This window comes from Cololabis saira, chromosome 13 (assembly GCF_033807715.1).
Source record: "Cololabis saira isolate AMF1-May2022 chromosome 13, fColSai1.1, whole genome shotgun sequence".
NCBI lineage: Eukaryota > Metazoa > Chordata > Actinopteri > Beloniformes > Belonidae > Cololabis > Cololabis saira.
In genome coordinates, this window is record NC_084599.1 from 5,199,625 (window position 1) to 5,226,290 (window position 26,666).

A 26,666-nucleotide genomic window follows, 5' to 3' on the forward strand; every position below is an offset into this window, starting at 1 on the left:
TCCATCCATCCATCCATCCATCCATTCATCCAACCATCCATCCATTCATCCAACCATCCATCCATCCATCCATCCATCCACCCGTCCAGGTTGACAAATACCAGAAGGTGCAGTATCTGTTCCAACTTGAAGCTCCAGTTGAGTGACAGGGCCTCTCTGCTGCAGGGAAGCTGGGGGTTGCCGTGGAGATGGTCCAGCATGGAGTGGAAGGTCTGATGTTCCTGATGGCGGAGAGCTCCAAACACATGGTGAGCCCCCCTGACCCCGTGAAATATCCAGCACAATGCTCCTCCCACACGTAGGGCGGTCCTCGAGCGCGTCTTTGTGTTTCAGATCTCCGAGGTGGACTTCATGGACTCGGTGCTGGTGCTAGGCTTCAGCGAGGAGCTCAACCAGATCCTGCTGCAGGTGAGCCGTAGCCACCGGTGCCGTCATGACCAGGGGCTTTGGTGTGTGTGTTTGCTGTGTGTTGAACAGCTGGTTGTGTTGCAGCTCTACCAGCAGCACCACGGCCAGATCCGCAGCATCCTGAGCCAGCTGGTCCCCAGTCAGCCCGCCTACCACAACCTGGAGTGGAGGCTGGACGTGCAGGTGAGCAGCAGCAACTCAGTTGTATTGTGTTCATTATGTCTTCAGATAGATATACTAAGGTTTCTTTTTTCCAGACAAAGTTCTGACTTCTTACCTTCCGTCTGACAGTTTCAGCGGATCTCCCGCCTTCCTCAGAGTGTCCAAACTCTCTCTGACACTCTGAGGAAGGCGGGAGATCTGCCGAAACTGTCAGACGGAAGGTAAGAAGTCGGAACTTTGTCTGGAAAAAAGAAACCTTTAGTATAGCAGCATCTCAGGTCAGGACGGTACAGCCTTGATCACAAAAGGGAGACCTGAGCTCAGTGCAGGGCCCTCCCTGGGTTGGCAGAGGGGAGCAGTGCCCAGGACTGTTACTTAGGTGTGAGCACTGGGGGATGAAATGGGTAAAAAATTGGGGATAAAAAAAAGGGAGACGGTTCTGCAGTGTAGCTGCTCTTCCTGAAAGTGCACGTCCAAGCAGTAATGATTGCTGGAGAAGATGTGGGACTCAGGAAGCCAATCACTTCCATGGATTTTGGGATTGCAAGGTAATTGTACCCTATTGGGGGGAAATTCAAACACATTCATAATATATTTGGAGTCAATTCCTTACTGGTTTGATACTCTATATATGGGTGACATCCAATTTGAGGGGTGGAATAACAAAGATAAGAAACTGCTACAGATACTCCTTATTGTTACAAGGAGCTGGTTAAAACCTGAATCCCCCACTATAGAGGAATGGATAGGAATAATATATGAAATATATGGAATGGAAAAGTTGTCATTCTCTCTAAAAATCGAGGAGGAGACATTTGACCAGATGTGTCTAAGTGGACTGAGAACATAAAACCTATTAGGTCTGACTTTTGCTGAACTGACTGAAATGTGTTTGTAATATGATAAATTGATATAATCTACAGCACGATCTTCACTCATTCTGCTTTGTGTGTGATTTTCTGTATGTAATATTTAAGATGAGAAGCTCTCTATGTTCCGTGTAAATATTTTACAAAGATAATTCTGGGAAGACCCAGGAAGCAAATTGGACATGAGAAGTTCTACAAAATGTCATGTACAATGTTATGTTAACTTACTTGAAGTGATTTTGGCGCTATGTAAATCTGCATCTGTGAAATCAAGGCTTTTCCAAATAAAAGATAAAAAGTGCATGTGAGTCATTATGAGTCAGCAGAAGTTAGGTTTTAATATCTGGAGAAGAACACAGCGAGTGGACAGTTTAGTGACATCACACATCCCAGAGCTGGTGGAGGTGGAGCCACCTGGCAGTTGATCCAGCGCAATGATATTAAAGTTATCAGGTAGTTTGACCAAACTTGTTTTCTAGGTATTGGGTATCACTTATAACCTCCACCTGCCAGCCAATCAGAATGGAGTATTCACACAGAGCGTGGTATAATATTATTTATGTAGACACGTGGAGCTGTAACCGTGCAGCTCTTCAACATTTCATCTGACTTCTCATCAGCTCCATATCTCTTTTTGTCTGACATGTTCTCGTTTCTTCCTGCCAGCTGGCGAGCCGTTCCATCCGTCAGCAGGTTGTTCCCATGGTAACCATGCGCCTGCTCCTGACGGGCAGCCAGGAGGGCGTGGGCCGGGTCCTGCAGACGGACCCCAGCACCCTCCTGCACCTCATCTCCACTCTAGAAGCTGCTCTGGCTGCCATGAAGACGAGTCACGCTCGGCGCATCCTGCGCAACATCAAATAAGTTCCCCCGCGTGCCACCTGCACATCCTCCCCGTCACCGCCTCTGCGGGGGGAACACGTTTCAGTCTGAACTGCAGAATTGTCTCGGTCCAGGATGTTGGTTTGGGGGCAGATTTGCTGACCCGGACAAATCAGCGTGCGGTAGCTGATCAGGAACTGCCGGCTCCGTCCAGTGGACTTCCTCTACTTTAGCAGCTACACTGGTGTCACGTTGGGTCATGTCAGTTTCCACCTTATCTGAAGGTATTTTGCATCACCTTTAGTTAGCAGTGTCCAACTCTTGTCGAGTCTAATTTGTACTATCTGCAAAAAAAAACCACACAAACTAACTCTGGACTCACATCCCAGCCATCTGTTGTCAAGGAAACAGAAGGTAGCAACGGAAGAGAATACGAGAACAGGTGAATCCCAGACAGTGTAAAAGTAATGTGACCTCCACACCTGTAGAGGGAGCTGCTGAGCTCCCAGCTGTTTATCAGGTCTCCTGCTTGAAATAAACCCTCACATGAACGTGAACAGACTTTACTCTGCAGTTTAACTCTTTCTTTAATTTTTATGGTTCAGGACCTGTGTTGGGGAAATACTTTTTTTTTTTTTTTTCAAAGGTTTTTCATTTATAGAGTCTTTTTTTTTTACCATAAACGGTAGCATCCACAAGGATGTCAAACAAACTTTATACACATATTTTCACTCAAACCCACCCCTCGGACCTAAGCATTTGATTAAAACAATTAATAATTAATAATAAGGAAAACGGAAAAAAAAGATAATATAACAATAAAAACCAAACAAAAAAAAGGACAAAATCAAAAACTGGACAAGGATAGCTGCAACAAGGTAGTCTTATCAATTTTAAATACATCTTTCAAGTTTGGCTTTAATCTGATCTGCTGCCATAAACCAAAATAAAATATTTAGTTGTTTTCCATTATGGATTCGTACTGTAGATATTTCCAGATAGATAATATCAAGAAAAGTCAAATACCAATGGGAGATGTTAAGCGTGTGTGGTGGTTTCCATCTTACTGCAATTATCTTTTTTGCTGCAAGCAAAATTAGTTCATGACATATTGAAGCATTAATTGTGGATAAATGATTTAAAATAAGTGTTTGAGGGTTTACTGGAATATTCTGTACTGTTATGGAGGATAATGCAGTTTCAACCTGTTGCCAGACGTTTGCAGCAGGTTGTCATTCCCAGAGCGTCTGCATGAAGGTTCCTGGTTTATTCTGAGAGCATCATGTACATAAAGAGCTGACCAGGATCTTCAGATGGTAAAGCTTGCAAGGTGTTAAATAAGTTCTGTGTACAAATTGATAATGAATAAGCTGATGATCTGGGTTTCTGGGGAAGTGGGGAAATACTTCTTAAAAGTTACGTGTATTTGTGCCTGATTTTGGGGAGGACTCCATGTTGCTCTTAATGTGTCGGCCTGATGTGGGCTGCCTACAAAAGTTTATTTGAGGACATAAGTATTTCTTTCAGTGCTCCCTATTCTGCACTCCACATGAAAATATTTGGCTCCAGGTTTCAACACCACCCCCGTGAAACGATAGCAAATACAGTAGCCGCCTCAGTGTGGTCATGGCAAGAAAAATAAAGATAGAAAACAGGGTATTTTAGGCCGATCTTTCCACTGGAAGCAGTGTAGCATCATAAACATGCAGGACAGGGGTGCTCGAGGACCAGGAACCCCTGATCTCTACCGTTGTGCAAGCGTGACCCTGAGAAGCAGTGTCGCTGTCAAATATGTCCCCGGGAAGTAAGGTTGCGCTGAATTGGAAAAGGAACTACGTTTCGTTACCAAATGTTCGGTGTTGGTGCGTTACACTAGTGTACCAGAAGAAAGTAGTTGCGTTACTGTAACGCGTTACACACAACCAGAGGTGTCAAAAGTATTCACATTCATTACTCAGGTAGAAGTATAGATACTAGAGTTTTAAAATACTCCTGTAGAAGTTGAAGTATCAACTCAAGTTTTTTACTCAAGTAAAAGTATAAAAGTACTGGTTTCAAAACTACTTAAAGTATAAAAGTAAAGGTAATGTAAGGGGGAAAAAAGCCATTAAGGACAAAAGCCATTGAAAATGAATGCATCTTAGTATAATGCAAATATATTAAAGAAGCATATATGTGTACTATTGAGCATTAACATGTGTTTCAGAGAGCAGCAGATATGATGACTAGTTGCCTATAAGTATTGTAATGGTGCAAAAAGTCAAACTTCAGAGGCATGTTATCATTTATCCTAACCTTTATTGGAATGTACATCCAAGTTTAGTTGCAGGAATCTGAGGGAACGGATGTAAGAACAAAACTGGACAAGAACATCTGAAACAACCACAACCAAATTCACTCTATCTGGATGGAGCAATTTAACTGGATAGTTTTTATTAAAGGCCCAAATGAAATAGAGTAAGCTGTTTTTAAAATGTAAGGAGTAAAAAGTACAGATAATTGTCTGAAAATGTAAGGAGTAAAAGTAAAAAGTCGTCTGAAAAATTACTCCAGTGAAGTATAGATAACCAAAATTTCTACTTAATTAAGGTAACAAAGTATTTGTACTTCGTTACTTGACACCTCTGCACACAACACTGATCACGCTCAGACTGCACACGACCTTTAAACCTCCCATGAGGCAGGAAATCCCTCTGAACTGGGCCATCAGCACTCACCCGGCCCTGAACGTCTACGTCCACCTGTCTGACATCCACCTGCTGGTGCATCGCTACGTCAGAGCCATTTGGTCATGTTGCACTTCTGGGAACAAAAACCTAAATGAAATTAACATATGCAGATCTGCTGAAATCTCTGCTTCAGCTGGTGTTGAGTGACCCCAGGTTGGCTCCAAGGTGGTTCCAGGTCGGCTCAGATTTAGTTTTGAAAGTTAAGAACACCAGAGTAAGCTGGTCGATACGTTCAGACAGCGTCTTCTTCTGGTATTCTGGATTGAACAACCCGCCCTTCTCCTCAGCGACTGTCGCAGTCACGTCAGGAGCACTGATGGACACGTACTCTGATCCGGCGGGGAGTAATGGTGCAACAAGCTGCAACTTGTGAGCTTCAAGTTTGTTAAATGGGCCTGCAGTGATTGGTTCCCCAGTAAAGGACGGCTGCGTCCACGCCGTTGCCTGGGCGACGGTACATCTGCCCCTTAGTGCCTTCCAGTCGGCACGGCTCGGAGTGGACAATGATTTTGTGTGGACAAGGTTTCTAGCGTTCCCATTTGCACATCTTTCTATAAACGCTGCTGCCCTTTTAGTTTTAAATTAGGTACATTGTTCTCCACACTGGAACACCTCCACCACTCCCGTTGTCAGAAAAAAGCCCAAAATATATTAAGACACTTCACACCCCAGACACTCACTTTGAACTGCTGCCATCTGAGAAACGATACAGACTCAGGAAAACAAGGACAAGCTTTTACCCAACAGCAATAACCACTCTTAACAAAAACAGGAGCTAATGTGCAATAACAAAAATGATTGTATGTTGATGAAAGTTCTTGTAATGTCCGTGTGTTGATGTATGTGTGGAGGGGTGAATGCGTCTAGATATATATTTATTTTATTTTATATATGATGCACTGACTGGAGAGCACTTTTAATTCCGTTGTACCTGGTGACAATGACAAAGATCTATTCTATTCTTTAAAATCATGAACGTGGACCTTTCACATTCGTAACCACCGGCCTCTAAAATGTCATTGGCATATTTTGAAAAGAGATCCAAGTGTCACCGGATGGACTTCAAACAACGGATTCCATGTTTTAGCGAAACATTTCAGAGTTTGTTTCATCACTAAATGTGTAGCTTTTTGCTGAACGTCAGCTTCAAGTTTGCATCATGATATCACAAGAGGCCAAAGAGTAAACGTGGCCACGCCGACAAGTTTGATTGACTGGACTTTTCATCAGTTTTCAGTTCAAGGTTTGTGAAACTGCGTACCGATGTGATTGTGGTGCCGGGAGAATCAGAATCATCAACAATCATCTTTATTGGCCAGGTTCGAACATTGTCCAACAAGGAATTTGACTCCGGTAATAAAGGAGGGGGCACTTTCCCCTTCCCCCTTTTTTATTTTTCTTTTGTTTAGACATTGTTGTGGTCACGCTCATGAAACCTCACTCTTCACTCCAATTCACAGGTCTGAGAATCGGAGTGTTTCCTCTTACAAAACTGTCTATAATGATTATAAAGCTGAACATTAGGAGTCTTACATGTGTCAGAGAAGTAGCAGCAACATTAGTATTTTAAACAGGGAGTCAGATTTTAAATTTCTCCTCAAAGCTGATGTGGAAATGTGGAAATGTCGAGAAAAAAGTCGAAATGTCTTGAAATTGTATTTCAATATTAATCTCGACATTTCAACTTTTTTCTTGAAGTGCACAATAAAATAAATCTTCCCCTCTCAAATATTTTTCTCCTGCATGGCCCTAATACTTTTCCGTAGGTTTAAGAGACGATCAGCTTCAATGTCAAAACCTGGAGGTGACATCACAGAGGGTTTGTCCAGGTCCTTTTCTACAGTCTCAGGTCTTCTGCATACAAGTGTTAGGCTCTGAGGTTAAATGATGATGATGAAGGTCACATGAGCCTCCCCATGAAACCAGGCCCACCTGCTGAAGATCAGCTGCTCCTTCATCATCACAAATGTCACTCCGCTTCTGTTCAACCTCCAGAAGATTTCAGACAGACAAACATGACTTGAATTTGGCATTTTTACAGGAAACTTTTATTACATTAAGTCTTTTTACAACAAATATTTCACCCGACACTCTTCTTTCTACAGTTTAGGAGGTCCATCTATCTTCCATCCTTCCATTTTGCCAACTTTAGTGAAGAAGGCCAGCGTTCCCAGTCCCAGGCACGCCGTCGTCCCGGTCATGGCGCTGTGAGCTGCACACAACAACACACAAGTATGAGTCCCGCGACTGCAGCGCTGCAGAAACCACAGCAGCAGCGTCTAGCAGAACCAGGTGGAACCTTCCCACTTCACCTCTTCCTGATGCAACACAACCTCCACCAGACCATAAACTCCCCAATGAAACTGTGCAACACCGTTGAAGGTGAACGCTTCAAACCACCAAACTAACCGAAGATCTGGGGCCGGATTCACAAAACATTCTTAAGAAAAAAAATCTTCTTAAGTGTCATTTTTTTCTTAAGTTCAGTCTTAAGAAGAAAAAAGAGAAGAAGTCATATTCTCCAAAAAGTTCTAAGTATTTTCTCAACTTTCTTCTTAAGAAAAAACTTAAGAATAAATGGTATTCTTGAAATAAAAGTTCTCAAATTTGTTCTTGACTTTTTTCTTAACTTTAAGACAACCTTGACCTGTCTTAAAATGTCTTCTGTGAAAAGGTAAGACTCTAATATCACCTTTTTCAACACAGTTTAGACTAGTAGGTCATAGTTTGAGGATATACTTTGTAATTAATTACACAAAGAGCCTGTTAACTGTTTGTTAGCATGTTAGTTAGCGTGGTAGTTAATTATTATTTATTTTCCCCAATAGTATTTTTTTTGCACATTAATCTCATCCACCATAACCTTGAAAAGTTCCTGCATCTCTTTTTCTCCTTCTCCATGTTTAGTGAGTGACTGACGGTTAAGACCAAACTACCTATAAATGTTGTTTGTTGGCGCGTGCAATGCAATGACATATTTTAAGAAGTTCTTAAGTAGGAAAAATAACAAATTCGTAAGAAATGACAGTTCTTAAGATGGTTCTTAAGAAAATATTGAGGAATTGCACTTAAGAACTTTCTTATGAACTTCTTAATTTTAGATCTTAAGACATTTCTTAAGATCGTTCTTAAGAACATATTGGTGAATCTGGGCCCTGTTGTCTAAAGATCTGAACACCAGCTGATCAGTCATCAATGGTGATGATCAGTCATCAATGGTGGTGATCAGTCATCAATTACATTTTCATACGACACAGCAGTGACCACTGTGTGTTTTCTGTTCCTAATGAATGTAAATGTTCCTCCACGTGTTTGTTTGAAGTCACTGGTTGTGGGAGGAACCAGAGGCAGCGAGGAATAACTTCTCCTAACTTGTTATTCAAATAAACTGATGACGGAGATCAACCCTGAACTTCCACTGATCATGAAAAGGATGCTGCAAGCGATTCATCACAGTCCAGCAACCTGTGAAGGCAGCAGTTGTACCGCGCCCCCCCCACCCCCACCCCCCGTAGCTCTGAACGCCAGCCAACACTCACTTCTGGCTCCCAGGAAGACGCCGGAGGCGCAGCCCCCGATGAAGAAGTTCAGGGGGTCGTCGGGAGCCTCGCGGGCCTGAGCGCTCAGACACGTGGTCATCCCAAAGATGGCTCCCATGGTGGCTGGAAACACAATCACAATCAGCTTTATTTGGACAAGTCAGGTCAAACAAGACATGGAATCTGACTCGGTTATTTTCGCTCACTGTACAGTAAATAGGCAAATGGCAGCTCTTATTAACATGTATTTTTTAATTTTTCTTAAAAAGTGAAAGGTGCAGCAGTATGAGTTAGTCATGGTTATCGAAAGGTGCATTGTTACAGCATATGATTGTGGTTATTATTATTATTGCACAGTGGTTGATTACTCTGAGACTCTATTGGCACCAGACGTCTGAGTCAGGAGGAGGAAATCAGAGAAAGAGACTCTGACGGATTCTTGTTCATTTTATTCAACCAGCAATGGCAGCAAAAGTCTGTTTCATGATCCAACTCTGAGGGTCAGATGTTCATAAACCTGGTGCTGAGGAGAGAATTAAAAAGGGATCTAAACGGAAATAAGGAACGACCAGATCTACCAGGAGCTCTGTCACTTCATAGCTGCTCACACCAGCTGACTTTTCAGCAGCGCAGAGACAAACTACATTTTTAAAAAAGCGTCGCCGTTTGAAACTTCTCTCACTCTCATTTTTTAACTTGATATCAAACACAAGCCACAGACCCAGCAGCACATCTATCATCTCCTCCAGGTTCTACATCTTTAGTGTTGTCTTCTTCATTTAGATACACAATCAAATACGTCACAGCAGCTTCTCTCCAACCTCCTACTTCTGATCTGGGTATTGAAAAGAAACGAGGGTAAGGTGAGTGGAGTCGGGCTGAGTAGGTACTAGTGGAAAAGCTCCATATGAGTGATGAGAGTTCATCAGAGTAACACCTCAGGGGAAGAAACTGTCTCTGAGTCTGGAGGTTTTAGCGTACAGTGCTCTGTAGCGCCATCCAGAGGGGAGGAGTTCCAACAGACTGTGTCCTGGGTGTGAGGGGTCTGCAGAGATGCTACCTGCCCGTTTCCTGGTCCTGGACCAGAAACACGACAAGTTTACCCGGAGAAGGCTGAGGGGGAGAGCTGCGCTGGGGGTAGGACGCCTCCTGGGGGAGGTTTCTCCCAGACTTCCCCCTCCCAGGCCACCATGTGGCAGGGTTTAAGAAAAATTACAGGATACGAGATACCCAAATCTTGTACTTTATTTGGGAAACTTGACTCGAGATATAATACAAAAAGAGGATGAATATCTTGTAGGGCTGAACGATTAATTGCATTTGCGATAATATCGCAATGTGATAAAATGGGATTTTCTAACCGCAAAGGCTGCGACTTGACCAGTCACGTGATCTGGACACGTGGCCGGCAGGGAAAAAATGTCAAAAGTGCTGCGTGTCCGCGTGTAACCTACTGTATCTACCATGGCCTCAGTGTTAGGGCTCAGCCAGGCGGGGCTTTATAAATATATGGGCTTTATACATTTATTAAATATATGAGCGCGGAGTCGGCGTGGCGAGGAGCTGCGCGCGGCGACGAGCACGAGCCGGGCGGACAGTCGCGCTGTGAAGCCTGAATTATGGTTCCGCGTTAAATCGACGCAGAGTCTACGCCGTAAGGTACGCGGCGACGCGCGCCGTACGGTCAGCATACCGCGTACCCTACGGCGTAGACTCTGCGTTGGTGTAACGCGGAACCATAAATCAGCCTTAAACCACACCTGCAGCCCGTCAGCTCATCAGGAGGAGAGGTTAAACAGCGGGGCTGCCAGTTGTTCATTGCTGGTTCGTTTTGTTAACTCTGAGCTTTGTTGGTTTGTTTGTTAGTTTGCTGGTGTTTTTTTTTTCTCTCTGTGAAATTATTTGTGAAGAGGTTCTGAGTTTCCTGTGAGGAAGGTTTTTTGTTCCCTGTGGGAGTTTTTCTGTGTTTTTCTATTAAACTACGCCTCGTTTTGGCTAAAGTTTAACCCGGTTTGGTGTTGTGTGATTGGGTTCATAGAACGACCCATAACACTCGTGTGTACAGACGTGTGTAGACGTGGTAAAGAGGTAAAGACACAGATTTGTTTTCTTTATTGTTGTAATCTGTGCTTTAAATAAATCTGACATTGTGTATTATAAAACAGACTGATTTATTGCTTGTGTAGTTGAAAAATACATGCGAACAGGACCTTGAAAAAAATAATCGCATATTAAATCGCAATCGCAATATTGAGGAAAAAAAATCGCAATTAGATTATTTTCAAAAATCGTTCAGCCCCAATATCTTGTTAAGGTTCTGCTATCGGCAAGTAAAAAAGCAATAAGGAGGTTATGGTATAAAGCAGAACCAGCGACCGTGGGGCCGTGGCTGACCCCTGCAGAAGAAATATTTGTAATGGAAAAAATGACATATAAACTATGATTACAAGAGACACGATTTCAGGAAAAATAGGAAAAATGGACAGATTATAAAGCACATCAAGAGGACAGCACCATCACCACTGGACAATAAGGACATTGATAAGAGAATAATTGCTTTGTGAAGTACGTAAAACCCGACACTGGAATTGTTGACGGAATTTTCATTAAAAAAATAAGTTTAAAAAAAAAAAGAAAAGATGTCACTGAATCAATGTTTTGTGGTGGAATTCTAACACCAACGTCTAATCAGTGTGGAATCAACGTAGCTGTTTGTGGCCGACCAGCCTTCAACCTTGCTTCAGTATTTCTGCATACCGGTAACAATATTTCAGCGTTGATTCACTCATATTTTGCTATCTGGGTAACTAAGGGCATGGCTTTTTGATTGACAGCCAGAACAGCCAATGTCTGGCCGTTTGCTCCTCGATCGGTGTGATCGGTGATACTCACCCATCGTAAGTGTGGCATTTGAGGCTCTCTGAACCGCCGCCAGAGCCGAGTCCGGCTGGAATGCGATTATGTGATAGGCAGATCCAACCAGGCCTGAAACACACAATAAACAACATTTACTGGTGAGCACATTCATCCGATATTTCACAAACTCCTTTTACACCTTAAAAGGGGAGGACAGAGCCACAAATGAGGACGATGAAAACATGGCCTGAGGAGCTCTCTCAGCTGCAGGACTGGTTCCCGGGACGTCCAGGTGCACACAGACACCGTACATCAACACAGACATCGTAACGGTCAAGAAACGCGTCCTAACCCTGATCAAAAACCCTGGATGACCTGTGACGTTCGGTAGCTCCTCCGACAAGATCCAGTACAGCGAGGCCAGAGCCGAACTGACACAGGCCTCAACGAGGCCGAGGCCGCGTACGAAAGGAAGCTTGAGCAGCACATCACCAACCACAACCCCAGGTATTCAACACAGGACTGCAACACTGCGTCTGCGGATGCTGAAGCCTGACAGAGGAACCGGGCCATTGCTTTGCCTGGTTGGAAGCTGTTGGACCTACGGCATGCAGACCACTCATCAGCACACTGATACTTCAAGAACCTGAAGCAAGAAGGACCGTGAATCCCCGGAAGAGAACTCGGAGCATGTGGTCGGCACTTGACCAGGATTTTCCCTAAAATCATTCAATCCCTCCCTTCACAAGCCACCATTCCTCCCTGCCTGAAATGTGCAACAATAATTCCTAAAAAGACAGCCATGGACAGCATGAAGGACCACACACCTGCAGCTGTAACACCCGTCATGGCGAGGTGGAGTCGTCTGAAATGAAGCTACACATTAGCTCTGATGTGTATTTACAGGACGTTAACACGTTCCAACTCCTGAGGAGTTGGATTCAGGCGCTGATGAGCTGGGGGAAAAGTTTGCTGGAAAACATGAGAGACTGACTGACTCCCACACTAGACCCTCACCAGTTGGAGTACAGAGGCAACAGACGCAGTGAGGGTCCATCGCCACAGCTCCTCACACAGTCCCGAGCCGCCTGGGCCAGCAGGAGGACTACGTGAGGATGCTGTTCATCGTCATCATTCCAGACATTCTTATCAGCAAACCCCTGAGGTACAGATGTTCATAAACCTGGTGCTGAGGAGAGAATTAAAAAGGGATGTAGACGGGCGATAAGGAACGACCAGATCTACCAGGACCTCTGTCTCTTCATAGCTGCTCACAGCTCCAGCTGACTTTTCAGCAGCGCTGAGACAAACTAAAAGAAATTAAAAAGCGTTGCAGCTTGAAGCTTCTCTCACTCTCATTTTTTAACTTGGTATTGAACACAAGCCACAGACCCAGCAGCACATCTATCATCTCCTCCAGGTTCTACATCTTTAGTGTTGTTGTCTTCTTAGTTTAGATACACAATCAAATACGTCACAGCAGCTTCTCTCCAACCTCCTACTTCTGATCCAGGTGCTGAATTGTTATGGAAAAGAAAACGAGTTAAGATGAGTAGAGCCGAGTAGGTGCTAGTGGAAAAGTGCCATAAGTATTCCCCACTATCTCCAGCTCTTAGAGGAGATGAGACGCTCTTACTTTAGCTAAACTTTACATCTATGATGTATGATGAAAGATTAGTGGCAAAACAGAACCATGTGGAACACCACCAACAGGTGCCGTCCCCCCCGCTGGACAGGAAAGCTCCTACATGTGAGTCCAAAAGAACCACAACGGTTCTGCTGTTCTGTATGACTTATCACTTATTCACTCATGTTTCTTTCCATCATTATTATTTGAGTCCCATGTTTCCTAGTAAATTCCCCAGATCTTGAGGAGCAGAGATCGATCCTCAACTATCAGGATTCCCAGAGGTGTCAAGTAACGAAGTACAAATACTTCGTTACCTTACTTAAGTAGAAATTTTGGTTATCTATACTTCACTGGAGTAATTATTTTTCAGACGACTTTTTACTTTTACTCCTTACATTTTCAGACAATTATCTGTACTTTTTACTCCTTACATTTTAAAAACAGCCTCGTTACTCTATTTCATTTCAGCCTTTAATAAAAACTATCCAGTTAAATTGCTCCATCCAGATAGAGTGAATTTGGTTGTGGTTGTTTCAGATGTTCTTGTCCAGTTTTGTTCTTACATCCGTTCCCTCAGATTCCTGCAACTAAACTTGGATGTACATTCCAATAAAGGTTAGGATAAATGATAACACGCCTCTGAAGTTTGACTTTTTGCACCATTACAATACTTATAGGCAACTAGTCATCATATCTGCTGCTCTCTGAAACACATGTTAATGCTCAATAGTACACATATATGCTGCTTTAATATATTTACATTATACTAAGATGCATTCATTTTCAATGGCTTTTGTCCTTAATGGCTTTTTCCCCCCTTACATTACTTTTACTTTTATACTTTAAGTAGTTTTGAAACCAGTACTTTTATACTTTTACTTGAGTAAAAAACTTGAGTTGATACTCGAACTTCTACAGGAGTATTTTTAAACTCTAGTATCTATACTTCTACCTGAGTAATGAATGTGAATACTGAAGACACCTCTGTTTGAGTCCCATCTTTCCTAGTAAATTCCCCAGATGTTGAGGAGCAGAGATCGATCTTCAACTCTCAGGATTCCAGCTGGTGTCAGTACCAGACTGATGTTTGTGGGTCTCTCAGTGTCCTGCAACAGCTGCTTACAGCTGACAGCTGCTGCTGAGCCCTGACCTTTACTCCAACACCTCCAGCTCAATTACGGGGCATTACACTCCGTTTTGGCCCATGTTTTTCCTCTTTAATCTGGATTCTGTCTGCCTTTAGCTCCGTTAGCTGGGTTAGCTCCAGGACTCTTGCCCCGGTCCTCCCCAGACCCGACCCCCGGCCCCCGTTTACCCAGCGCGGTGGCCAGCTTGGTGGTGATCCACGTCTTCTCCACGCAGTCCGTGCCCTCCGGGACGTCCCAGTACCCCATCTCTGCCTGCAAGGTCACGCTGCAGACGGACTCTCAGGACTAGTCCTTGCTGTGTAGCGGAACGCTCTGAGCGGGGGCGGCGGTGGCGCGGTGGCGCCCCCTGCCGGACCGGCGGCTCCTAGCGGCTCAGTACCTCCTAGCTCCCGTTTTGGCCGGAAAACTACCGTATTTTACCTCTCTTTCCTACCGTCCTCCCATATTAATATTTTCCCGTAAATTTCCCGTTTTATAATATAATAATTTGTAAACTGCAAACGGAATTGTTACTAGTCTCGCGAGAACTGCCCCCTGCTGTAGCCTGGGTGGCAGTTCTCGCGAAATCTTTTTTTTTTTCAAAACGTTATTGAACAAAGTTCTGTAGGGGCACATTGTGAATTCAATCAGTATCTGGACTCTATTAAGTTTTCTACTAATTCAAAAGCAATCGAAACCATAAATGTATGTAAATGTTTTGGCTTTCTGTTATCATTTCATCCCCCCTGGCTGGTGATAATGTGTTGTGCTTTTTGTTTTGTTTTTATTTGAATTATACTCTTTATATGTTAATTCAACTTGAAATTGCATAATGTGAAGATTTGTAATCATTGTATTTTTTGCAAATGTTAAATTAAAAAAAAAAACAATAAAGGGCACATGAAACAAAACAATCAATTATCTACAGATATTCAACATTTGGGGGGTTTGAGAGGAAAAAAAGATACATTTACCGACAAGCTATGGGAAATGTATTAATAAAAATTAAGAATCAAAGACATAGTTTCATATAAGGTTTTGACAATATGATTTTTTTCACCCATCAGTTTAAGAGACGCAAAGTAAAGTTTACATTCATTTTTCAAATGTACAATGGAGGGTTTGCTGTTATTCCATTGGATTTTATGTATGTGATATTTACCTAGTAAAATAACTATGTTGACCATGTTTGATATATTTCTTGTAAGATTATCCATATAAAATTCAGATTTGATAGGAGTCAAAAGATCCCAATGTTTAGCCAGCTGTAGGTGTTCCGCCAGAATTGTAATGAGATTGGGCAAGAGTAGAACAAATGCTCCTTTCTGGCTCTTCTAGGGGAACAACAAATCCGAGAGATGGATGTAACAAGAGAGAAGACATTTCTGCTAAAAAAAAGCAAAGACTTCGTGTTAATATCTCTAAAAATGGGAAACCGAATTTACTTTCCTAAAGATGAGCAGGACAGAAACATGGATCTGTGTCACCAGTCAGTGAATGCCAGAGAGACACATGAGTGAAAATGACAAATTAAAAGAACATGTAAATGTTTCACTTGAAGACAACCAATGTAAAGAACATTTATTTTCTTAAAAATTTTCAGTTTATATACATAAACTGAAAATGTAAAAAAATAAATAAATGTGCTTTAAGTCCCCTTTGTGTTTTCATTTAGGTTCTATTATAGGAATTACACAGCATTTCAGTGTCAACAAAAGTCGGCCTGTCAGGCTAGGAGCACATAATTGTAGTTTATAAGTGGTTGACAGGTAATTATTTTAGATTTCTCCTAAATCTGTCTTAAAATGTAAGATAATGGACCTCGGTTGGACTGGTGAGACAGTGGCGGGAAAATGTCCCGTATTGTTAAATCCCAAACTTTTTTAATTCACCCTGGCAGTCCAGACGCAATAGCGGGAATGCTTTAATGGATATATTATGGGTGACTTCTAACTTCAAAGGACGACTCTGCTGGACGAACACCATCATAAACCAGACTGGAAGTTGTCTGAATGCATCTTGACGAACCTCAAGTTTCTGGGTGAACGTCCTCTGGACAGATGAGACAAAACTGGAGCTTTTGGACACCACATCATCTCTGAAGAAACGAGTCCTAAGGAAAAATTTGCTTAAAAGTTTTAAGCAAATTTGACACATATCGAAAGAATACCAGAAAAATCTATTCCGTTTTTTTTTAAATCTGAGCTGAACATGAGAAAATGTAGAATACTGCAAACCTTTATACTCTTTAGGGGTCAGGCCTGCCTTTTGATGAAGTTCAACCGTTTTATTCTCTCCCTCTTCCAACTGGGACCCGGTGTCCATATTCCCACTTCCAGGGGCGGTCGTACTGATGTATATTGTAAAGACATTTAGCTGCAATTTTTGTTCATTTAGTTTACTTACTTACATTACTATCATTATTTTTACTCTAACCCAGTATTACTTTCCCACCTTTGTACTGAAACTGTTGCACAGTAAGTTTCCCCAGGATAAATAAAGCTTCTTTAATCTTGAAAAGTCAATGCAGAAATAGGAAGATGCAGTGCCTCAACTGACCACTGGGGGAAAAACAAAGCTGCCCACATCAGGGGTCAAACACGGTGGAGGAAGTATTATGGGATGGAGACGTCTGGCCCCTGATGGAACAAGCTGTGGTGTTTATGGATGATGTGACTTCAATCAGGTTTAAACTCAGACTGTTGACTGTAAACTGATGACCATAAATATACAGAGAATTCTATGATTCTTCAATGATCAAGTCAATCAGCTGATCTGACCCAGACAGAGCTGCCTTTCAACTCCTGAAGACAGAAAAGCCCAGAAACAGCAACTAAAGGAGGCTGCAGAGGTCAGGACCACAGACCACCAGGACCTGCTGGTGCCTGTGAGCTCCAGGTCAGTCCGCAAACGCAAATGATTTATGTCACTATATTAAAAACTATGATCATATTCACAAGTTATGTCACTTCGTCCAGCTGAAAATGTCGGTACTTTAAATGGTAAATTACATATTTTAATAAAACCTCTGGACTTACAGCTGAAAGTCGACACTTTGGTCACACATCTACTGCTTTATTTCAAATCCACCGCATTGCCAAGCCACAGAAATTCCACTCAATTCAATTGAATTTTATTTATATAGCATCTATTACAACACAAGTTGTCTCTAGGCGCTTTCCAGAGACCCAGAACATGACGCCCGAGCAACTCTGAGAAACTCTCTCATCATCCAAATACTTCCAACCTGTGTTCCAGTTTGAGTAAATACTTCAAGTAAGAGTTAAAAAAAGCTTTTTTTAATGTCATCCACATTTGTCAACACAGTTGTGTCACAAAAACATCCAGAACCCGCCACAGTTTGTTTGTTGTACATCTGTGTGATTGCTGTCGTCATCTACACCCTGAAAATGTCATCATCTTAACGTTCAAGACAGATAATGTGTACAAAGTACAAAGTACACATTATGAATGTGTGCAGTGGAATATGACGTACATGGGCAGACAGAGGGACATTCTCAACAACGTCACGTTTTACGCCTTAATCCCCGTGGAAAAGTCATTTCTTCTTCCACAGGTGGCTGTATTCGTCAACCCTGAAGTCGTCATCGATGTGCTCCTCCGTCCGCTTCCTCGTCAACTTCACTTCTCTCTTCTTCTGCCGCGCGCGCCGCTCCTCCTCGGACAGGGAGGACAGATTCACCGGCATCTTTCAGAGAAATGCATGAAGACACAAGTCAGTGGAGAAACAAAAACACGCTGCCTTGTGCTTTTATCATCGTCCCGACGGCCACGCTCCTGAGGGGTATTCCAGGAAGCAGGTTCAACAAATTCCGAGTTTAAACCTGAACTCTGAGTTGACTTAACCTGAGATAGGAAAGTCAGAGTTTTCGGTTCCAGAACAGCGGATTTGAGTTAGTTCAATCAACTCTGAGTTTGTTAAGCTCGAGTTAAAAAGCCATCATTAGTAGAGCCCTGAAACAAGGATTCACCATGGCAACCGGCGACAACAAAAGAGCGACATACTTTTTCTTTTTTCTTTTTAAACTTTATTTAACATTTCAATTTACAAAATCCCTTTGAGGAAACATTAGTTTGCATCTGAAGATCCACATCCACAGCCACTGGAGTTAGAAGTGTCAATACGTGCGTATGGCGGATATGAGAGCATATTTCAGAAAAAAAAACACGAAACACAAGGATAGAAATGGCGTGGGGGAAAGTTGCTGCAGTCAATGTGTAAGGGGCCCATGAGGAACAGGAAAGCACACTGTCTTATAGTATTACAGATGAAAGCAGTGGTGGAATGGTATTGAATGAAATTTTATTGTCATTGAGATCACACCCGGCTTCAGGGGAAAATGTTTTTTTTTTTTAATTTTTTTTATGCATTTATGGAATTACTCTGTGTCTATTTGTATTGATTTATTCTATTACTTAATACATATAAAATAACTACAAATGCATATCAGAAAAACATGATGGATTTCACTAGGGATTATCTTTCCCAACACTTACACCCCCCCCCACGGTGGTCGATCGCTATCAATCTGGTTTTTAGCTCTGCAGTGTTACTAACTTACAAAAATGAAAAGGAAGCAGACAACCACGCAATTTAAAAAAAAAAAAAGAAGGCAAGTGATGGTCCAATGTTTTCCCAGTAGCAGAAGATATTAACGAGGCTGTAGCCACTGATGGATTAATTATGCAAGTTCATTTTAAGGTAAGATATCAAATCACCCTACCCTCTTATAAATCTGTTTAAGGGAAATATTTGACTTTTTTTTTTACTCTCTCCCTCTCTTTCTGTCTTCTGCTCCCTCCCTCTCCTTTTTGCATTTGGACTTTAACTGTTTGAAGTTAAACTCGGATGTCCCTGTGATATTGTTGCACCGACACAGTGAATAAAATACGTTGCGTTTGTTAGATATGCTTTTTCTGCTCTCTGCTGCTTGCTCCAATCGGCTGAATTGACCACTGAGGGAGGAGACAGAGAAACTCAGGCTTTATTGAAGTAAACCTGCTAGTGAGCAGGTTAGGTTCAGAGGCTCAGTTGCCGTAGTAACTGACTCAGATTTTGAGTTAACTCGCTTTCTGGAACTGAAAACTCACAATACCCCTCTGATCTCAGCTCCTCATCCTGATCTCAGCTCCAGTATGGTACCGGTATGGTATCAGTATGGTACCATACTGATACCAGTATGGTACCAGTGCAGTACCAGCGGGCTGGTACTCACCAGGAGGATGCGTCGGGGCTCCTTGTACCGGATGTTGATGGTGGACCCGTCCGGCCGGACCAGGACCACCGGGTACAGCCTCTCGTACTTCTGCCGGCCGCAGCGGACCACGGAGGTCCGGTTGGAGTTCATGAGGGCGGCGTGAGTGTGGACCAGAACCGCCGGGAGGACAGAACACCTGCTGCAACAAACCAGAAAACACCTGCGTGACGTGGGCCGTGATACTGCTGCCGCTGCCGCCCCGGGGGGCTTTTACCAAAGATCCTATACAGAAGATAGCGCATTACCGTTACTGCCACTGGTATGAGATGGTATCCACTTCCTGTCTCCTAAGTGGGCGTGGTCGCCCCTTCCCCACATCGTTTTGGAACATACAACACTAGATACAGTACAACTTTAATATTTGCGCCTTATTTTGCCGCTCGTTTTTTTTTTTATCTGCTACCTTAATGTCTGATATCAACCCAGTACAAGATCATCGGCTCAGTCTAATATTCTTTTTTCCCTTCCAAAAAGACTTCATTAATAACAATAACAGGATTAAGCAAAGAAGCAAGTTTTAAACTTCATTTTATCCGATGGGAAAACAACTTTGGCAGTTCTGCAGTGCCCGACGACTCTGAGCAGAGCTATGTATTGTTATTATATTAAATTATATTATATTATAAGCTATGAGAGCCAAATCTCGCGAGAGTGTTGCTCAGACAGAGACAGGTCTCAAACAAAGTTCATTTTCTCCTAATTTGTCGGTCTGAAAATTGCCATTTTGGTGTCAGAATGTTCAGAAGGTTTGTGGCTTTTGAAAAATGGGTCCCATATTTACTTAGGTTACTATGGGGCGAAGGAATTGGTAATAATCTGTGCTCACGTTCACTTTTCCCATAGGACTCAATAGACTCAGGACCTGCTGTCTCCTAAAGGGGCGGGGCAGTGGGGAAACCCACGTGACACAGATACAGGAAACACAACCGTAGTGGGCTGTCTCGTTTATCCACCTTATTCCTGGAGCCTCTACTGTAGAAACTGCTGTGGGAGTGACTTCCGGTTAGCCGCCGGAAGTTCCGTAACGCCATTGACTAACCATGGCAGCTGAGCATGAACAGCGGTTTATTTTAAAGCAATTTGCTTTCAATCTAGCAGAGAAGTTACGGTTTTGTTTTCTGACATTTAATGTTTAACATGTTTATCAACCGTAGCATTTACTAAAATGTCCTTGCGGAGCTCGGGTACGTCGTTTTGTGGAGGAAAACCTGCATCATACTTTGTGGCTCGGATCCGACAGACTGCCGGAGGAGAGACGGGAATCCTCAGAGGATTGACAGGAATATCATGAGAATATCAGGTATGATTTCAGGTTAATTTCATGAGAATATCAGGTGTGATTTCAGGTTAATGTAATGAGAATATCAGTTATGATTTCAGGTGTATGGAGGACACAGCATTGTAGTATTTGTCCGGTAATGACAACCTTTAGTATTATTTATTATTATTTTCTGTGCAGTTAAAATACAAAGTGTGTTTATGGCACGGACTGCAGGGCAGCATTAGAATAAAAATACAATAGTTTCACTACAGACATGTTGATAAGAAAAAAGTTTTTTTTTATTAAAGTTTTTGTTAATTAAATTTTAAATCTTAGCTGTGATCAGTACTCGAGTTGTAAAAAAGAAATCAGGGGGGATGGTGGATTTTATCATATGGGGACAGATCATTTTTGCTGATTACAAATAATATAATATATTACAAACAATAGCACTGACCAAAAACACCTGCAGAAATACTGCAGGAATGACATAGCAGCAGTTAAATGCAGCCTTCTGTAAGCTTTAAATATCCACTGGGCTTACATCAAATACATCAAAACACAACAATAAAAAACAGTTTTCTGAACTTATCAATATGACTCTGTCCTTCACAGGATAAGTAACATGGATCACTACAAAAACTCTAAATCTTAACAAGAATATTTGTCTTATTTCTAGTTAAAATGTCTCATTTTAGTAAAAAAATCTCATTACACTTAAAACAAGACTCATCCCTGGAAAAAACAACAATTTTCACCTGTTTCAAGAAAAATCTGCCAGTGCAACAAGACTTTTTTTGCTTGTAATAAGAAGATAAATCTTGTCCCACTGGCAGATTTTCTTACTTATTTCAAGTGAAAATTTACCTGAAACAGGTGAGAATTGTCACATTTTTGTGGTGATGACTCTAACCAGAATGTTAAATGTAAATGTTGAAATAGCAGTAAAACCACTTTCATTGATGAACTGACATAAGGGATGTAAAGGGGGGGTGGCAGTTTTACAGGGGGGATGATTTGGACCGTTTTTATTTCAGGGTGGGGATGCCATCCCCCTCATCCCCCATCAACTCCAGTACTGGCTGTGATAATGTACCGTTTTTTTCCTAAACTTCTGGAGGGCTTAGGTGATGTGGTTGCAGGTGGGGGGTTGTGGGTTTTCCCCCAGGTACATTTGATGAGGGGGCTGGGGGTGTTATAATGGTAGGGAAAACCCTAATGTATCATATCTTATCTTAATAATTGTGTACTGTATTGCTCCCTCAGATGAGCCTGACCAGATGGATCAGAAGGAGGAGCTGTGATCAACACCAAAGCTTCCTGTGATGCCCAAACACAGTGGTCAGATCCAGGGATGGAGGACCACACCTATTCTATTATTTACGTGCTGGAGATGAGGTGATGGGTGACCGAGGTTTCACAGTTAGAGACTTGCTGGAGGAGCGTAGGGGGAAGCTGATCATTCCAGCATTCACACGCAAAGGATGCCAGCTGACCAGTGAGGAGGCCACTCGCACACGCCGCATTGCTCATGCCCGCATTCATGTTGAATAAGGAACCTGAAGGTGTACAATATTCTTTCTCAAACAGGACCAAATTAACTTTGTGCCCAAAATTGACAAAATGCTCAAGATTTGTGCTGGTTTAGTGAATTAAAGAGCTGAGTTTATTTCAAGTGAAAAGTGAGAAGACATTTAATATTGCACTTAAACATACTTACATATTTCATTCATTTAACATTTTCTGAAAACAATTTAGGTACCGTTACACTTACAGTATCTTTAACACACAACTCTCAACAGGTTAAGTGCTGTATGTAGTTTGTAGAGCTGCACTTACATATTTCATTCATTTAACATTTTCTGAAAACAACTGAGGTCCAGCTGCAATTGTTGTTTTTTGAGGAGATAAAAGTCTAAATATTGTGATTTCAGTTTGTCAGGTGTGAATATTTTCTGGTTTCTTAAGTCCTCCGACAGTAAACTGAATTTCTCTCACTTAAGACACAAATGTAATGTGCTTTTGTTAAACAATATTTTTGTGTTAAAATGTTTTGATTCATGTCCCAATATTGTATGTCCTAATATGTCAGGAGGGATCTTTCAGGTTCTGTTTTTAATAAAACTGAAAACAAAAATGAAGTCTGTTGTACTGTTTTCCCCCTAGCTTTATACAGAGAGGCAGAGCTGAATCTTCTTTGTACCAAATTCATCTACAAATGTTTGTGTGAAGCATGTGTGAAAAGTTCTGGAGGTGTTTCATGTGTGTATCTGAAGTCTTTGTCAAATGAAATTTGGAACTCCAGGTGCTCAGTTGGTCCAGATAACCAGCTTGCAGCTCTGCAGCCCCAGGCACATCACTGCCAGCTGGACCTGAAAGAATAAATATAAAAGATGGCTTACAGTTTGTCTTAATGTAGGTTCACAAGTAGCCTACCTGTCACATTAGTTCATAGATTATAAGCAGTACTCGAGTTGTAAAAAAAAAAATCAGGGGGGGTGGTGGATTTTATCATATGGGGACAGATAATTTGTGCTGATTACAAATAATATAATATATTACAAACAATAGCACTGACCAAAAACACCTGCAGAAATACTGCAGGAATGACATAGCAGCAGTTAAATGCAGCCTTCTGTAAGCTTTAAATATCCACTGGGCTTACATCAAATACATCAAAACACAACAATAAAAAACAGTTTTCTGAACTTATCAATATGACTCTGTCCTTCACAGGATAAGTAAAATGGATCACTGCAAAAACTCAAAATCTTAACAAGAATATTTGTCTTATTTCTATTTAAAATGTCTCATTTTAGTAAAAAAAAAAATCTCATTACACCTAAAACAAGACTCATCACTGGAAAAAAGAACAATTTTCACCTGTTTCAAGTAGATTTTCACTTAAAATAAGTAGAAAAATCTGCCAGTGGAACAAGATTTTTTTGCTTGTAATAAGAAGATAAATCTTGTCCCACTGGCAGATTTTCCTACTTATTTCAGGTGAAAATTTACTTGAAACAGGTGAAAATTGCCAAATGTTATTTTCTGGTGATGACTCTAAATGTTGAAATAGCAGTAAAACCACATTCATTAATGAAATGACATAAGGGATGGAAAGGGGGATGATTTGGACCGTTTTTATTTCTGGGGGAATGCCATCCCCCCTCATCTCGAGTACTGATAAGTAACAATATTTACCCACCTGGAGGAGTATCCACTTTGCCCATTGGGAAGAATGAGATACTTCTCATCTTCTAAGCATTTCTTCACTTCTTCAGGTCGTCCTCCCATCCCTCAACAGCAGGAGGCAGAGGTGAGATGATATTGTCCCGTTTGAGCTGTGACAGGTGGTGTTTCCACATGTTTTATATCCCCGACGCTCGGAGAAAGAGGGTTAACGCGTTCACTCAGCATGTAAACAAACGCCGGTTGGGGCAGCACCGGAAGTAGCTCCCACAATTCGCGCAAAGCCTCATGGGCCGTAGGAATAAGGTGGATAGAACGTCTCTGCTCTTACCTCATCAGATCAGGACGAACACACTTCAGCAACGCGCTGGCCAACATGCTGGACCTCCGGGACCGAACCTGAGTGCGGCTCTGCTCGGCTCCGTGCTGGACCGGGACGCGCATGCGCTCCGCGGTGGGCGGGACTGCTGTTCTGCTCTCGCTCTGATTGGTGCTCAGGGTTCCATTCGGTCGGTGATTGGCCGAGACGGTTGCAAGGGGCGGGACTATCGCCGCAGGACATCCAATCAGGCACTAGGTCGCTGACGGGAGTTCACAAAAGAAAATCCGACAGAAACAATGAGAAACTCACTTCTGGTCCGCCCGAGCCTCATAGACCTGGGGGGTATTCCAGAAAGCAGATTCAACAAACTAAACCTCAACTCTGAGTTGACTTACCCTGAGATAGGAAACTCAGAGATTTGGGCTCCCTGATGGAGCTCTGCAGGGTTCTGACAGTCTCAGGAAGGGGGTTGGTTCTCACCCAAACTCTGCCTGCAACCTTTTAGATGTTTCCCTTCATCATCACACCTGATTCTAATTAATGGTCCTAATTAGCTTGTCATCAAGGCCTGTACAATTCTGTTGATGACATAGCCACTTGTATCACGGTGTGCTGAAGCAGGGAAACATCTAAAACCTGCAGGACAGTGTTGCCTTGAGGACCAGGGTTGGGAAACACTGCTTGCCATGCATTGAGTTGATGTGAAGATGTCTTCCAGCTCAGGATGAAACATTTTACCAAGCATTCTTATGAGTTATCCCCATTGATTTTAAGTTCTAACTTCACAGATGCTAACAGCTGTCCAATAAGCATACTTCCTGTCTTAAAGGGGACATATTATGAAAAACACGTTTTTTCTTGTTTTAACATATATAAAGTGGTCTCCCCTCACCCTGCCAGCACAGGGGAGACAAAATACCATGAATTTCTGCAAGGTCTGTGACCCCCGCCTTACAGAGTCCCCCAGTGTCACGTGATTTTTTTTTGAGCCGATTAGAATCTGTGCCTAGGGTGACGTCACCCGAGGCGCAGAGGTTCGGCCTCCGCTGCTGAAACCACGCCCACAACCAGCTCTCTACGCCGGTGTTGTGCCAAAAAGTGATTGCCTGCCAGAATCTGATTTCTCCCCTGAAAATGGGTCTTTTTACCTGCCAAAAATTGATTGAAGGCCAAATACAGTTAATGAAAGGTTGTTTCTACCTAAATATGATTTGATCTCATTCTCGAGCTTCATAATATAAATGCTAGAGCTCACAGGATTGCTTTTAATCCTTTTAAAGGACCATTACAACACAAAATAGGCATTTTTACCTGCCAAAAATGTATTGAAGGCCAAATACAGTTAATGAAAAGTTGTTTCTGCCTAAATATGACTTGATCTCATTCTTGAGCTTCATAATCTGAAAATCTGACGTTTTAGCGCTATCGTTCAACGGGCTGCTGTGCGCGCTCCCGCGGCCAGAAATCAGAAGAAATCAGATTCTGGCAGGCAATCACTTTTTGGCACAACACCGGCTCGAGCGGTCTTTCCTTGAGCCAGTCGGACGCGGCGCCGCGGCGGAGCGGATCCGGGTTAAATCATCCAGGTTCCCGGGTGGTTTGGGAGCTGGGTCCTCGGGGGTCTGTCCCAGGTCGGATCAGCTTCACCCTCCGAGATTTTCCAAATCCAGTCTGTCGGTTGGTCTGTCGGTTTGATCCCCGGTAACCAACGGTGCGCAGAGGATGCGCCCCGGAGCCGATCTGTGCGCCGGGCGCCCGCCGTGGCGTTGCAGTTGTATGATCTTTGCAAGGGCTAAGTATTTAGCTTAGCTCTGGAGCCCCGGCGCCGCATACGGAGCTGCGGGGGCTGCTCACGGACCGGAACGTCGAGGAGCCCCGAGTTCCGGAGCTCCGAACCCGGGGGCTCCGGGCTCGGGGCTCTATTAGTACCGTAATACATTTTTCTTCTGTGGTTTCAGATCTTTCAAGCACCTGGAGCTGTTCACATTCAGAAGACGCGCGGTCCTTCCTTGAGCCAGCAATAGTGCATACATTTTATTTATATATTTTAACAATAAAGTTGCCATTTGTGAAAATTCAGTGTTGGGATTTCTTTACAGTTAACATGATTCATTTGTCTTGTAACATAAGAAGTGAAATGATGAGGAATCGGAGTAAATAACTGTGGTGTAACTGTTTAGAATTAAATTCAATCTTCCTGTTTGCAGACGAGGTGACTAAAGGCTGATTTATGGTTCCGCGTTACACCAACGCAGAGCCTACGGCGTAGGGTACGTGTCGATTTAACGCAGAACCGTGGACACGCTTTGCTACGCAGCCGCTGCTCTTCTGCCCGGAGCGACGCTTTGTTCCCTCCCCTCCTACACGTCATTCAAGCAGCCAATCAGCACAGAGCCTCATTATCATAGCCCCCCCGCCCTGAAAATGAAGCACAGAAAAAGGCTTTATTATCTGTAAAACTAGAGACATGGCC

The 26,666-nt window shown here is 42.7% G+C and overlaps 3 protein-coding genes across 4 annotated transcripts in view; 1 reads left to right on the top strand and 2 right to left on the bottom strand.

Annotated features, from left to right (window-relative positions):
- The window catches only part of commd2 (COMM domain containing 2), a 10,440-nt gene extending 7,613 nt beyond the window's left edge, over window positions 1-2,827 (top strand). Inside the window, exons 3-6 of the mRNA XM_061737432.1 lie at window positions 166-248; window positions 334-408; window positions 493-591; window positions 2,106-2,827. Coding sequence (XP_061593416.1) covers window positions 166-248; window positions 334-408; window positions 493-591; window positions 2,106-2,303 — 455 coding nt within the window. The 3' untranslated portion in view covers window positions 2,304-2,827. The remainder of the gene's footprint in view (window positions 1-165; window positions 249-333; window positions 409-492; window positions 592-2,105) is intronic.
- A 4,183-nt stretch (window positions 2,828-7,010) lies between these two features.
- ndufa11 (NADH:ubiquinone oxidoreductase subunit A11) lies at window positions 7,011-14,489 on the bottom strand. The gene is made up of 4 exons (XM_061737435.1): window positions 14,331-14,489; window positions 11,422-11,514; window positions 8,530-8,652; window positions 7,011-7,202 (listed from the first exon to the last, which is right to left on the bottom strand). The coding sequence occupies exons 1-4, from the start codon at window positions 14,407-14,409 to the stop codon at window positions 7,090-7,092; spliced, it is 408 nt and encodes a 135-aa protein (XP_061593419.1). The 5' UTR covers window positions 14,410-14,489; the 3' UTR covers window positions 7,011-7,089.
- Window positions 14,490-17,266: 2,777 nt separating this feature from the next.
- On the bottom strand, window positions 17,267-24,327 carry mrpl55 (mitochondrial ribosomal protein L55). Of its 2 annotated transcripts, none has more exons than XM_061737433.1 (3): window positions 24,203-24,327; window positions 19,380-19,560; window positions 17,267-17,851 (listed from the first exon to the last, which is right to left on the bottom strand). In XM_061737433.1, the coding sequence occupies exons 1-3, from the start codon at window positions 24,313-24,315 to the stop codon at window positions 17,702-17,704; spliced, it is 444 nt and encodes a 147-aa protein (XP_061593417.1). In that variant the 5' UTR covers window positions 24,316-24,327; the 3' UTR covers window positions 17,267-17,701. The 2 variants fall into 2 exon arrangements, with proteins under 2 accessions (XP_061593417.1, XP_061593418.1); XM_061737434.1 differs by having other exon boundaries at window positions 19,380-19,557; window positions 24,203-24,326.
- Window positions 24,328-26,666: the final 2,339 nt, after the last annotated feature.